At 37.6% G+C, this 14634-nt stretch overlaps 1 protein-coding gene across 2 annotated transcripts; it reads left to right on the forward strand.

Annotated features, from left to right (window-relative positions):
* The first annotated feature begins 272 nt into the window (after window positions 1-272).
* LOC139148485 (uncharacterized) lies at window positions 273-5851 on the forward strand. Of its 2 annotated transcripts, XM_070719956.1 has the most exons (5): window positions 273-368; window positions 1766-1941; window positions 2252-2392; window positions 4280-4372; window positions 4658-5851. In XM_070719956.1, the coding sequence occupies exons 2-5, from the start codon at window positions 1794-1796 to the stop codon at window positions 4723-4725; spliced, it is 450 nt and encodes a 149-aa protein (XP_070576057.1). In that variant the 5' UTR covers window positions 273-368; window positions 1766-1793; the 3' UTR covers window positions 4726-5851. The 2 variants fall into 2 exon arrangements, with proteins under 2 accessions (XP_070576057.1, XP_070576058.1); XM_070719957.1 differs by lacking the exon at window positions 2252-2392.
* Window positions 5852-14634: the final 8783 nt, after the last annotated feature.

Below are 14634 nucleotides of genomic sequence, written 5' to 3' on the forward strand. Positions count from 1 at the left end.
ACTTTGAAGTATAAAATCGACCCTTCGGGTGATTTTTAATTTTCTACAAGTATTCTGACGCGAAAAATAACGTTAAAATGTGTAAACTTAATTGGCATAATAGAACAAAATATTTAGAGGTCGATACGATAATCAGATGCCCCAAGCTTTCAGACACGCATTGGTGCGGAACAGTGTAATAAAAATGCCGTCCTCGTATTGACAGGACCCGATTACACAATACACAGATCTGCAGAAGGCGTGGTCAGCTAGCACCCTCAAAACTATTCCAAATCAACCAATCGCAAGCCTCACTAAGTGTTTGTCTGCATTTCAGGTCGCTGTCGCTGTAGTCGAACCCTGCTGTCTCGTTGACGATATCAGCCTGAGTGAGTATTGGACTTTGAATTTGCATCTTTGATAAAAAAGTTTTCGAGCTTAGGTATCTATATCACAGTTAATAGACAGAGAGAAGTTTCTTCCACCTCTATTAATAGTGGATATGGCAATATTCACAAACTTGTGAGTGGCTGCACGACTCTGTCAGTATCTTTGGATCGCGCCAAAATGGTCCGACCTACGAAAATTTCTAGTGCATGCACTACTAGGTGGATTCTTTCGTGTAGATATCATTTTTGGTTCATTTCGTCGACGCTCAAAATTTGTCGTCGGTCGAAACTCATTTTCTACGCTTGGGAGTTTCTCCGTGCTGAGATTTAAGATGTATTCGATTCTAACAATTCGATCATAACACACTTACTTCTACACCCGTCTAGAATATCGATCTGCGGATCATTTGCATACTTACGGGACGTCTATTAAAAAGACGAGTATATTACCGTATCCTTTGGGTTCGTATTTTATTCAAAGAATTTTACGTCCTCTTTGATTTCAGGTATTGGGAAAATCTTTTATTCTCCTCTTTGTTTCTTACGAGCTTCTTTCAGTGTCTCACTGAGTAATTTATTGAGAAGAAGAATTAACAACAATAATGTATAGAGAATCTTGCCTTTGCATGTCTTTTAACAGTTTATTGACAATGCGTTAGTTTGGCTTTTCACTCTGAACACTTGATGCGAAAAGTTAGCCTATGAAGTAGAGATATGTCATTGACTTCTCGTTCGGCAAACCGTGAAATAACCTTGCTTAGCGGATTAGTGCACATACTGGTACGCGAAATTATTTGAATAAGAATTAACAATGATGGCGCCCAGAGAGAGAGAGTGTTCTTCGCGTGCCCTTTAACGTCTTACGATACTTTTGCTTGCTTTTCATTACACGCTTTGCTGCTAAAACTTAAGCAGGCAAATTGGAAACATGTCATGAAGTGCTTGCTCTGCAAAGCATAAAGTGAATAACCATTTGATATCCTAGGGGTTTAGAATATAGCATTGATATCCTTGGGGTTTAGAATATAGCGTAGATCCCGAGAGCATATCCGTGAAAAAATCCAACCTACGATGGCAAGCAAATAAAGATGAAAAGCTGGGAGGGAAAAAATCACGCTCTCCATTCAATCTTCCAAAGCCCCTCTCTCCTGATATCAAATGGTCTACTCACTAGCAGACTACTGTACAGTACAGTACAGGAATTATTTCCACTTGCATATGTCATTTTTATGCATTCATGTGTATCTACAAGGATCTGTTGTTGGAGAATTAGTAGATCCCAATTTAAAACACAAACTCTACGAATGGCTGACACGTCACTTCATCGGTGAAATTTTCGGTTATCAGATTATAAACAATAAGTTATTTTATATTTTTTGTTATTTTTCACTTAATAGGCTCTGCGGTTTGCGGTAATAACCAGAAATGAATATCACGTCGATCGCCATTTTGCTTTCTCTGGTCACATTGGCTGCAGCGGAAACTCGTTCGCTACGTGAACGTAGACTGGAGTTTGCAATAAAGCGGGCCGAGTATGAGGATCTGCTCGTTAAGACCTTGGACAAGATCATAAGTGAGTAGTCCGCCCTCTACGCCCTTTCAGTGAACATAATTTATGTTTTCAGACTAGTATATCAGCAATGAGGTTTTCCAATGATGGTGAAGAGTTTTATGTTTTTCGGGTCGTAGTGACTGTGATAGCCGGTATGTAGCAGAATAACATATATGCCATAAACCTGCCCTGTTAGACAACTTGGAGAATTGTGTTTGCGTTTACTGGAAAACGTTTAAGAAACTAGTTAGAATACGTCATAAATGAAAATAAGATCAACGTTTGTATCATCGTGCTTGTTTATTCAAGACTGCATACTATTTTCATATAGAGCGTGGTACATGTAAAACGGAATTCACTTTCGAAGATGGCCAGACAGCAGTTGTGCCTTTTAACCCATGCGGATCGAATGAGTATTGCTATAGCAACGACGATGACGAAACTAAATATGCCTGTACAGAGAACGCGGACGGTAATATATCTTTAATTTCTTTTGTCGCACGGTTTCATTCACCCCGTCTAAAATTTCTGGTATGTCTCGGGCTGCTGCAAACTAACTTAAGTCAAAAACTCAATGATGCAACAACAGTTCGGTGCTGCAGACATCACAGTATATTCACCCAGTGTTCGGTTAAATGTTGGCCTTCCGCGGCGTTAGGGACTGGTCAGTTTCTTCGGCTTGGGTGGGGGGGGGGCGGTGGATTCATGGGGGGGGGGTCACCCTGTTTTTGACTTTGGTGATGGGGGGGGGTCACCATGTTTTTGAAATGCCCATTAGGGGGGGGGGTCAGTGTGCTTTTGAATTTTGACACAGGCTCAACATTGCCTAAAATGCATTGCGTCAGCCACAAATTTCATCATTCAGTTGTATTTTTCGGCGCGCCGGGCGCGTAACTTTAATAATCAGAGATATTTTTCAGCACGCCCGACTTTAACATATCAGGTACACATATATCAGAGATATCTGTATTTTCAATTTTTTTCAGTGTGCTCTTCAAGCACATTACTTTAATATATCAGACATTTTTCAGCACGCCCTTCAGGTGCATGACTTTAATATGCAAGACATATATATCAAAGATGTCAGGATGTTTCATATTTTTCGGTGCGCCCTTCGGGCGCCATACATTAATAAATCAGATATATATGTCAGAGATATCTTGATGTTTGCTAAGTGAAAGTGTACCATTATGAAATCTACAGTTCATATGGAAAGCATGACAAATTCCTGATACTTTTCTGTAGTCTCTATGAGAATTCAGTATGAGAAAGCAACATGCGCAAATATTTCACAACATATTTGATACAGTAACTTAGAGATAGAAAAATGACAAGATATCTTTCGTTCTCATTGATGCAACTATTTTCCATTGTGTCTCAGGTTTTCTCTAAAAAGATGCTTTTTATGACTAAAATAACAGTTCAAAAAGGCAGTTTTCGTCATTATTAGCTGTGCTTTTATGATTTCAATGTTACAAGAAAAGGTCCTCTCAGACACTGCACACATCAGATTTGGCTAAAATAGCTCTCTATGGCTTCTCAGGAGATTTAATAGGATGGCTGGATTCATGGGGGGTCACCCTGTTTTTGACTTTGGTGGTAGGGGGGTCACCCATCAAAGTTTTGGATTTACTGCTTTTTCCTCTCTGATATCAATGATTGACATCCATCTGTACAACAGTTCAGGTACATCTGGTTAAGCATAGAAAGTGTGAAATACATTCACAGCTCATTCAAAGTGTGCTGTATTCGAAACTTTAAAATTGACTCTTTGAAATTCCTATCTTACAACTGACATGTCAACAAATTCATTAAAACACAGAATGACTGTTAAAAATAAATATGTTTATATATAATTATAAAACATAATATATATATATATATATATATATATATATATATATATATATATATATATATATATATATATATATATATATATATAATTCATATCCACCTTTTGTTTACCGTTGTCGCGCGGAGGGTGGGGTCACCCTGTTTTAGAAATTTGGAATAGGGGTCAGTCACTTTTTGACATCGGCAAAAAATAATCCACCGCCCCCCCCCCCCCCCCCGGCCGAAGAAACTGACCAGTCCCTTAGATAATGTTGGAACACAGGGACTGAGGTTGAAATACATGTAACAGTTTAAGGCTTGAAATTGGACAAAAATATTGAGTTGTGAAACAATATGAAGTCTGTAAAACGCATGTTGGCATCGCATTAACCGGTCATGTTAACATCGTTCGAACGCGTCTAATATCGCGTCTTACAATCAATAGATCGTATTCAGGAGAGAATTGAAGGTTTTTTTATGTCGCGACGGCCGTTAAAGAATGTTCCTATGTTTTTTTCATTAGCTCCATGCGAAGATCCAAATGCATGTGAAGAAGATGAAACTTGTGAAGAAACAGAGACCTACAGCATTGCTGGGTTTACATGTAACCCTGCAGGTGAACAAATCACTTTTGGCAACAATTCCCTTATACTTACCGAGAATCTGCTTTTTGAATGTGTTGTGAGAGAGAGAGAGAGAGAGAGAGAGAGAGAGAGAGAGAGAGAGAGAGAGAGAGAGAGAGAGAGAGAGAGAGCGCGTAGTCGGGATTTTAAAAATATTCGAAGATGCATGTGAATCGTCCACGTGACAGGTGGCACGTGACAGAGTGGAAGATGTATCTCTTTTGTTTGTTTGTTTGTTTGTTTGCATAACTATCTACACTTTATTTCCTCTGTTACAGAACCTCCTGAAGTCAAAGATACTACAGTTAGCAAGCTGGAGCGATTACTGAAGGAAATTGAAAACTAGAAAATTCGACTCAATTGATGGTCGACCTTATTAATGTATAAGCTTATAGGTTTGAAATATGTTTTCGCATTCAGTAACTCATAGCATAGAACTTCATGCTGCTTTCAGGACAAGGTTAAAATGACCCAAGAAAACAGAATTTACATGCAGCCTTACCATGTATTCGTTTAAAAATAGTTCTTCTGGCGTACTGTACCGTTTGCTGCTGACTTGAGACTATTTATCTGTGGCAGAATGATGCATCTAACTTGGGAGACAACTAACAATTAGCATACGTATAAGCAGATAAGCGGACGAGTCACAGGCGTTATGTTGAGCAGGTAGTTTGTAAAAGTGCAGTTTATGCGACGTTCCCACGTTCTGATAAGTAGCCTTACCCCAAGGTAATGCTACGTATCAATACGTCGGGACGTGGCATAAACTGCACTTTTACAAACTACCCGGTCAACATAACGCCTGTGGGACGAGTATATAGGAGGCTGTTATAGGTACACAGTTTGCCAAAACTCAAAGGCCCACAGGGCAGAGGAGTTTTATGGCAAACTGTACCGTTTAATTCCGTAAACCGCCGACCATGAGGTCGCTTACCGTGTTTACCACGAATTTGCCGAGTTTTAGTCCCTTGTTTTCAATTCAATTCAATTCAATTCAATAGAACTTTATTTATCCCAAACACGGGCAATTAAAAAGCGTGGCTCAAATACAACATCAAAAATATATAATACAAATTTACAAAATGGTAGGAGACGCAGGACTATACAAAAACAGTTTAGGAATCATTTAAAAGCCGCACAGCGGTTGGAATGAATGACAACTTGCGCCGGTTTGACCTGCAAGCCGGGTATCTAAAACGCCGACCAGAGGGAAGTGTGTCGAACTCTGCTGATAAAATGTGATCACTAGACAAAAGAATTGAGCGGGCTTTCCTGAGTACTTGCTGATTATAAAACGTAGAAAGACTTCTCTGGGGTATACCAATTAGTTTTGAGCTAAGTGAAACAATTCTATCAAGTGAAGTTTTGTTTTTAACAGACAGATTTTGATACCAACAAATGAATGAAAATGAGATAACGCTTTCAATGTAAGATTTATAACAAAGAGATAAAATTTGTCTATCAACCATGAATGAACGCAGTTTCCTTAAAAAGTACAATCTTTGCTGCCCCTTCTTCAGTATAGCATCGGTGTTATGATCCCATTTCAATTTGCTGTCAAATATTGAACCAAGGTATGTATACTTCGAAACAATCTCGACATCGTGATCGTGAACAATGGACGTAGGAGGGTTGCGTTCTTGCCTCCTAAAATCAATTATCATTTCCTTAGTTTTCTTAACATTTAAGTTTAGATACGAATTATCACACCACTCAACAAACTCACTAAGAGCGGGACCATGATGACATTCTGATCCCTGTAGAAGTGTAAGCAGAGCACTATCGTCAGCAAACTTAACAAGATGGCTACCTTCATGTGTACTTCTACAATCGTCAGTATAAAGGATGTACAACAGAGGAGACAGAACGCAACCCTGAGGAGAACCTGTATTTGTTTGAATGATACTTGAACAAAATACCATTGACAAACACCCTTTGTGATCTATTTGTAAGAAAGTCAATAATCCAAAGTACAAGTTGATTGCTAAAATTAAATTTTAAGAGTTTTTCTGCAAGGATGTGGGGTTGGATTGTGTTAAAAGCACTGGAGAAATCTGCGAAAAGGATTCTAGCATGAGCACCTGTTTTTTCTAAGTGTTTGTACAGTGTATTGAGAATGAAAAGCTTAGCATCTTCAACACCTTTTCCCGGTCGATATGCAAATTGTAGGGGGTCCAGTTTGTTGCCAACCTTTGTCAGAATAATGGACTTAATTATTTTCTCAAATGTTTTCATTACCAGGGAAGTAAGAGCAACAGGTCGAAAACCATTGGGTTCTTTAGGGCTAGCTTTCTTTGGGACTGGTACTACTATAGAATTTTTCCATATGGCAGGAATACTAACTGTATCAAGAGAAACTTGGAAAAGGTGTTGTAAGACTACACTAAGCTGATCAGCACAGAACTTCAGGGTGCGACCACAAATACAATCAGGACCTGGACTTTTGTTCACATTTAATGATTTTAAAGTTTTAGCTACTTTCTCTGTCTCAATAGACATCCCTAACTCAGGAGATAATGACTGTTTTAGATTTGAGATTTGAGATGAAAAATCCTCTGTTTCAAAACGAGTGAAGAATGTGTTCAGGACCTTTGGCAGCGCCGCTGAGTCTAAGTTATTTAGTGTAACTTTTGATTCTGAAGGAGTAACCTTATTTACTGCTGCCATATGCTTGATACCTTGCCAAGTAGATCGAAAGTTACCAGAAAGAAACTTTGATTGAATTTTATTTTTATAATCTAACTTTGCCTGCCTAATCGCTCTCTTGACTTCTTTGTTTATCAACTGCTTCTCGCCTGATGTACCCTGAAAAAAGATTCTCTTCTTATGGTTGAGAATAGACTTTAATTTTTTGGTCACCCATGGCTTGTTATTGGGGAAAATTTTAACATTTTTCGTAGGAATAACAGAATCCGCACAAAATGAAATATAGGAAGAAATGACATCGGCAAGTTGATTAAAATCGATACAAGAATGATAAAACATCTCCCAGTCAGTACATTCGAAACACGCCTGTAAGCTAGAAATACTGTCTACTGACCAGTTCTTCACAGTTTTTGTTACTCTACGAATCCGCTTAATGACTGGTTTATAGATAGGGGCAAGCATTACAACATTATGATCTGAAGATCCAAGAATGGGCAACGCAAAAGTTTGCCCGCCGAAAGTCTGGATTCGTACTTTTAGTGCAGTGAAAAGTTGAATCGTTGGCAGAAAAACATTGAAGAGTTTTGTCACCTTGGTGTGGGTGGAGGGACTGTGCCTTGTTGAACGAAAATATAAGAAATAATCCATGATTGGATCACAGTCTCTCCACACACGTGTGAAGGCACTGTGTTTGGATAAAACAAAGTTGACATGTGTTGCTATTGTATTGCGATGACGTGGTTGAGCACCTGGTTGGATTTGAATTTTATGATTTTTTTTGTTATTTTTACCAATTTACTGCAATTTTCATCGTTCATATTCACTCAAAGTTGGTACAAAATTTTTATAGCAAAAAGACAACAATTCGACAGGTATTTGGTTACTGATTAATATGCGTCAATTTCAGACCCTTGTTCTAAATGTGTAAACGCCATCAGATCGCCATTTTATTGACGGCAACAGTATATTTCAGGGATCGGAATAAATAAAATGAAAAAAACAAGTTTTCTTAAGGAAATTCAAACATCTAAAACAATACATGTTTTGTTTATAAATCAAAGGATCACCATGCCACTTTTTTACCATCATTGGTTCAGAATTGAGGAAGTTAATTTGCTGAGAAGTGTGCAATCTGTTCGGTACATCAGACGCGCATAGATGCCATTGTTTTCTGTGGGAAATCGAACTTATTCGGCACATCGTAAAATAAAAAATACATCTGAAAAACCCCGTTGGTTTAACTTTTTCTTTTCGCTGTTATTTCTTACAATATTTGAGATTATGCATCTCACAAAGCTTAACTATAACTCTATCGTTTTGGTTTTTTTTTTATCTTCTCTCTTATTTTTAAGAAATGAGTTTACGAATGTTTGTGCTGTTGGCTGTGTTTTCACCTATTTTTGCATATTATTGTTTCGGTATTTTAAGAATTCCTTCATGAAATTATTGCCGAAATATCATAATATATAATAATAATATAATATCATAATGGAAAGAGGAACATATAACGAAATGGAATCTGCAACTCTTTCATTTCGGCGAAATTTTCAACATTGCACGGAAGACGGATTTGGCTCTCTGTATGCTTACTCGACGTATATGTCGAAAAGTGGGCACGCCTTGAGTGAACAAAATGAAGGGGGACCTTTTTGCTAATAGTGAAGTGACTTTGAAATCGTTATTTTCAGCATCGAAAATTGTCAAAAAATTCATTTTAAAATCGTCCTATTCTATGTACACAAATTTATTTTTCTAAAGTTGGTGTTTCTCAGAAAGAGCAGTATCTGAGCTTTCCAAAAATGTAAGGTTTGTGCTATTTATAGTACCCCATACCCCTACCCATTTTTCGCCATTTTTCGTGGTACATGCAAATCTATGGAAGACCGGTCACGACATGCGACCTGTGAGTTCTTAAACTGCGACATGCGAGTTGCTTAACTAATATGGCGTTTGCATACATGTCATTTCGTTCTCCTCCTAACGATGGATTACTATGGAAGACCGGTCACGACATGCGACATGCGAGTTTTTAAAAGTGCGATCTGCGGTTAGGGTTAGGGTTAGGGGTTAGGGTTAGGGTTAGGGTTAGGGTTAGGGTTAGAGGTTAGCTTGTTTGTCAAACTGTAACCTGCGACTTCCGGGTGCTCTGGCCGAGCTGCCACCTGCGAGTTTGAAACTGCGACGCGCGAGATCACGACCTGATCCATGATTTTAGGTATTTGGTGTTTATTGAGAGTATAAAAAGCAGTCACAAGTAATATCAGTGATAGGTGGTGTCATTTAGGTAAGAGATGAGCTTCAATGACACAGCTGTGTTGGCCTACGTGTTGTTCGGTTGCTTTCAAAGTCCGGTTTCAAAGGGACAATGCTCAACTGCTCACCGATTTTCATGAATAAAATTTGTTTTGATAGGCCTACTTCAACAAGTATGTTGTTATAAGTCTTATATTTTGTTTCCTAAAGTGGTGGCTATTTCACAGATCGAAATGACCTAGTTTAGGCCTAAAAGAAGTATTCTGTGGTTGTTGTACTTCGGTGACCATGCACCCCACCCACCCCTACACATTATTTATCTCGCAGTTTGTAAGTCGCAGATCGACTGTGTATGGAAGACCGGTCACGACGTGCGACATGCAAGTTTTTTAAACTACGATTAGGGTTAGGGTTAGGGTTAGGGGTTAGAGTTAGGGTTAGTTAGGGTTAGGGGTTAGGGTTAGTAGGGTGGCAAGTCGCAGGTCGCAGTTTGACAAACACGTAGGACGCAGGTCGCTGTTGTGAAGTCGCAGGTTACACCTATAGGTCTAAATGCCGAAGTCGCGGGTCGCATGTTTAACAAACTCGCAGGACGCAGGTCGCAGTTTTGAAGTCGCAGGTCGCATGTCGCATGTCGTGACCGGATTTCCATACGTTCACCCACTGAACAATGGAATGTCGAAACTCAAAAGTATAGCCAGTAAATGGTAGAGACAAACAGGTGTCTCTGACACTGTCCCACCATAAGCTTACATTAAAAAGGAAAGGAGCTGCTTTGTGTCTTTTATAGGCCGCCCAGTACTGGTATGCAACCTTTACGCGGCTTAGGGACGATTCAGAATTTACTTCCAGGGGGGGGGGTGGAGGATTTTCAGGGGGGCACCCTTTTTTCCCAAGAAAATTTAGGGGGGGGGGGCAGACAAAATACCACAATCTTTTAGGGGGCAAGGAAAAAAACAACAATTCAATATTTGCCCAGAATTTCTGATCTCTACAAAAGAGAACCATAGACGCTACCTGGGTGACAGATAAACTCAACATGTTTAGTTAAACTCCTTTAGCTGCCAAATTCGGTAATATTCACAGTGGTTTGTTTTATGCATCTACTGCAGTATCTTGTTCTCCTCCCTGAAGCGTTATGAAATGTCCAGTATTTAGCATGTCAATACAAACCATACAGTGAACAGTCAGGCTTGTTTTTGTTGAAAAGAGATGTCAGATCAAGTCCAGACTAGAATTCATTTATCAACAATAACAATGGTCATTTATGTTCACACTGGTATGTTGCTAAATACAGCATTGGGTGTTCTATGTAGTGATAGAATAACAAACAAATGCTGATACACAGAGATGAACATTGAACAAATGCTAAAAATTACAGCAAATGTCTTTTTAAGGTTGGGTTTACCTTGTAGCTTGTAAAGCAGTTGAAAGTTGCATGATAAAGAAGTGTTAATTTATGCAAATCTATGCAAATCACCCGATTTCTTGGCTTCTTTTGCCTCCCAATTTCAAGATTTCCAAAGAATTTAACTCCACTCCAGCTGGGTCAAATTTTCTGAAATTTCACATTATGTTTTTTAAATGATATATAAAACAACAACTATCAATTGGTTTTGTTTGGCAATAAAGCTCTTACATTTTTAATAAGAGGCATTTTGAATAAGAGGCATTTTAATTTTGCTGATCATGATTTTAATCAATTATTAGAGTGTCAGTCTTTAAACCCCTACAATTTTAAAATGAGGATGGATAATGCCAAATAAAATTGTTGTTTTTTTCTACATGAATACTCTCCTTTCAAGTGAAATATTACATTTCAGAAAATACTGTCTAGTTTTTGACTTAAATTAATTTTTATCATTAATACAAAAATTGAGGTTTTTTACCCCAAATATACACCCACTTCATCCTTTGAGTAAACTACTGCTACTGCTACTCTTCTTTTCTGCTCCTTTTTTCTATGTTTCATTCTCATCAATTTTACCCTTTCTAAATTTTTTAAATGTTCTACATAACTTTTTACAGTGCTTACATCTACTATAAACTTTTTTGAAAATAAATTTATGGCCGTCTCATCTTCAAGGTGCTTTTCAGCGAATAGTTTTTTAATGTTGAAAATAAAAATATTATGTATTACTGTCAAAAATATATGGTGAAAAATTTACAAAAGGGTTGATTTTCCAATAATCCTGTATGTGCATCCAGAAGATCATGTGGCACTGCACCAATGCTATGGTGTCGGATTGTTGAAATATTGTGTACACAAGAAATTTGCTGTAGTCCAAGAAGTGATCTCAGTGTGTATGAGGCTAGGAGAAATGTGGATAGGCTTACACATTGTGTATTGATGCTAATACTTTTGTGTCCCATTCATTCTGATATATGTATAATCAAAGATTTCACGGCTGGCAGAAAAGGCAAAAAAACAAATTAACATGTATTGTTTCGTGTCATCTGAAAACATGCGCATCATGACTATTTTAAAATTAAAGTTTGTTAAAAAAATTTGAAATATGAATGCTCTGTCAATTTTGAAAAATACTGCTGACAAAATGTGAATTTTGACTTACACAGGGTTGTCTGCATTTAATATGAACATTGGATTGTGAATGGAATGAGCAGAATAACATGTGAATTCATGTTTTGGATAAGGTGTTTTGTCCAAGAAATGTTCTAAAATATTCCTCAGCATTGTTGCTTTCAGTGGCAGCTACTTGGTTTTATGACAACCAAATTAGAAAAAAGAGAAAATTAAAAACAAGTTGGCTTTCACCAATTTTAATTCCTAATGTTTAAAACTTTCACCGTGAGTCTGCAAATATTCAGCATCATCAAATGAAAATGTATGCTGAACGTGTGCATGTACATGTACATCTCACTTTCCCGAAATATCTGGATATCTGCAAATGATGTACCATTAAACTTCAAGATATATATCACCTTGCCAATTATCTGCTCCTCTGATTTTCTGTTCACCATTTCTAACTGACATCTTTGCTTGTCTTTGTGTGCATCATATGTATCGGTGAGACATAACAAAAAAGTATTAATATTTAGTAATTAACTTTTCTTCAGAAATTTACAACCAGATATGTTTATTGCTACCCTTTCCAAAAGTGTGCCACTTGCAGTCCCTGCAAATCATTCTTTTTATGGTCACATAACCCTGAAATGATTTGTTATATCATCGATTAAATGTCCACTACAGTTCCTGCAACTTGTTAGACTGGATATGTCTATAGTGTATAAGCATGCATGTATATATTAGGGGGGGCCATGGAAAAAAAACAGGAAAGATGAGGGGGGGCCATAGATTTTTTCTATAATTTACTAGGGGGGGGCCGTGGAAAAAAATCACCCAGAAAATAGAAAATCCTCCACCCTCCCCCTGGAAGTAAATTCTGAATCGTCCCTTAGCACATTCTCTGAATCTGGCTACACGCTCTACCAGTGATCTTTTAATTGTGAGAGATTTTAATCTTCCAAACAATACCTGGACAAACTTTGGTCCTGTATGCCTTAACACTCCTATGGATACGTTCAGTACCTATTTTATTGATGTCATTTTAAATTCTTGTAATCTTCACCAGTGTAATTTGTTCAACACTTGCAACAATCATGCTTTGGATCTGGTTTTGTGTTCATCACAAATTTCAAATGTTCAATCTCGTTTAAATGTGTTTGAATCAGATCACGAGTCAATTTCTTGTAGTTACAAACATATCAGATCAAAGTCTGTTCGTGACAATCGACTCGTATACAACTTCAAAAAGGCTGGTTTTCCTGCACTCAACAGAGTTTTACAATTGATGCCTTGGTGTCTACTCGATGATTTATACAATAATGAATTAGTCGCTTTATTCTATGACCTAGTGTCTGCTGCTATCAAGGACTATATTCCATCATTCAGGCCCAATTGTTCCTTTCCTGTTTGGTATGACAAGCAACTGATTGCAGCTCTCAGAGAAAAAGCGAATTCATTCAGATATTTGAAATATGATAGATCACGTGTTAATATTGAGTTATTTCGTAACAGGAGGTCAACTTTTAAGAAATTGTCCAAGAATAAATACGAAACTTATATTAATACTGTAGCTGATAATATCTTAAATAATGATAAGCGCTTCTGGTCCTTGGTCAGGGCACTCTCAAAAAGTAGTACTTCTTTTCCCGTAATGAAGTATGGTGATCTTAATGCCGTTGATCAAAAAGTAAGGCTGAGCTCTTTAACAGCTATTTTGAATCTGTCTTTATTAAGTCAGACCACACATTTGATGTTACCAACCTTGATGTACCACAATTTTCTGACAAGGTTGTGCAAAATGTAGAAATCAGTACAGAACAGGTGTATGATCTGTTGTCAAATATCAATGTTAAGAAGGCCCAGGGTGCTGATAATATTAGTAATCATGTTTTATCAAAATGTTCAATTGGACTAACAGTCCCAGTTTGGAAGCTATTTGTGACATCACTCTCTCAGGGGTGTTTTCCTGACATCTGGAAAAGGGCAAATGTAATACCAATACACAAGTCTGGAAGCAGGGAACAGGTCACTAATTATAGGCCAGTCTCGCTGCTTCCAACTATAGCAAAATTGTTTGAAAGGCTAATCTGTGCTAATATTTATACTCATGTTAGTCCAGTCATCACAGCAAAACAGGATGGTTTTGTTCGACAACGTTCTTGCACAACCAATCTTGCTGTTCTTGCGAAAAATGCTATTGATGCAATAGATAATAAGCAACAACTTGATGTTATTTATACAGATTTCAGCAAGGCCTTTAATAGAGCTGACCACATTTTGATGCTCTACAAATTACAGCATTTTGGCATTCATCAGAATATTCTGAAATGGTTAAAAAGTTATTTGAATAATAGACAGCAATGTCTCCTAGTAAATGGAGCAGCGTTGACTTGGTGCCAGATAACATCCGGTGTGTCGCAAGGTTCCATTCTTGGGCCTTTGTTATTTATATTATACATAAATGTCTTGCCGATGGCTGTATCTGTTCAGTCATTGCTATTTCGGACGATGCCAAACTTTTCAATCATGTTAAAACTCTTGATAATAGCAAGCACTTACAAAAGTCTGTAGATATACTTGTTCAGTGGTCAAAATTTGGCGCTTAGATTTGAATGCTAGCAAATGTAAGGTACTTACCATCACCTTAAAAAAGAAACCTATTAAGTTTAATTACCATGTGGATAATTGTTTGCTCGATCATGTTTCTCACATTAAGGATTTGGGTATCATTTTTTATTCAAAACTCACTTTTGTTCATCACATTGACTCTATTGTAGGTAAAGCCAATCGCATAATTGGTCTCATTAAACGCAAATTTAATTTGATTAT

Source organism: Ptychodera flava, chromosome 13, assembly GCF_041260155.1.
Source record: "Ptychodera flava strain L36383 chromosome 13, AS_Pfla_20210202, whole genome shotgun sequence".
NCBI lineage: Eukaryota > Metazoa > Hemichordata > Enteropneusta > Ptychoderidae > Ptychodera > Ptychodera flava.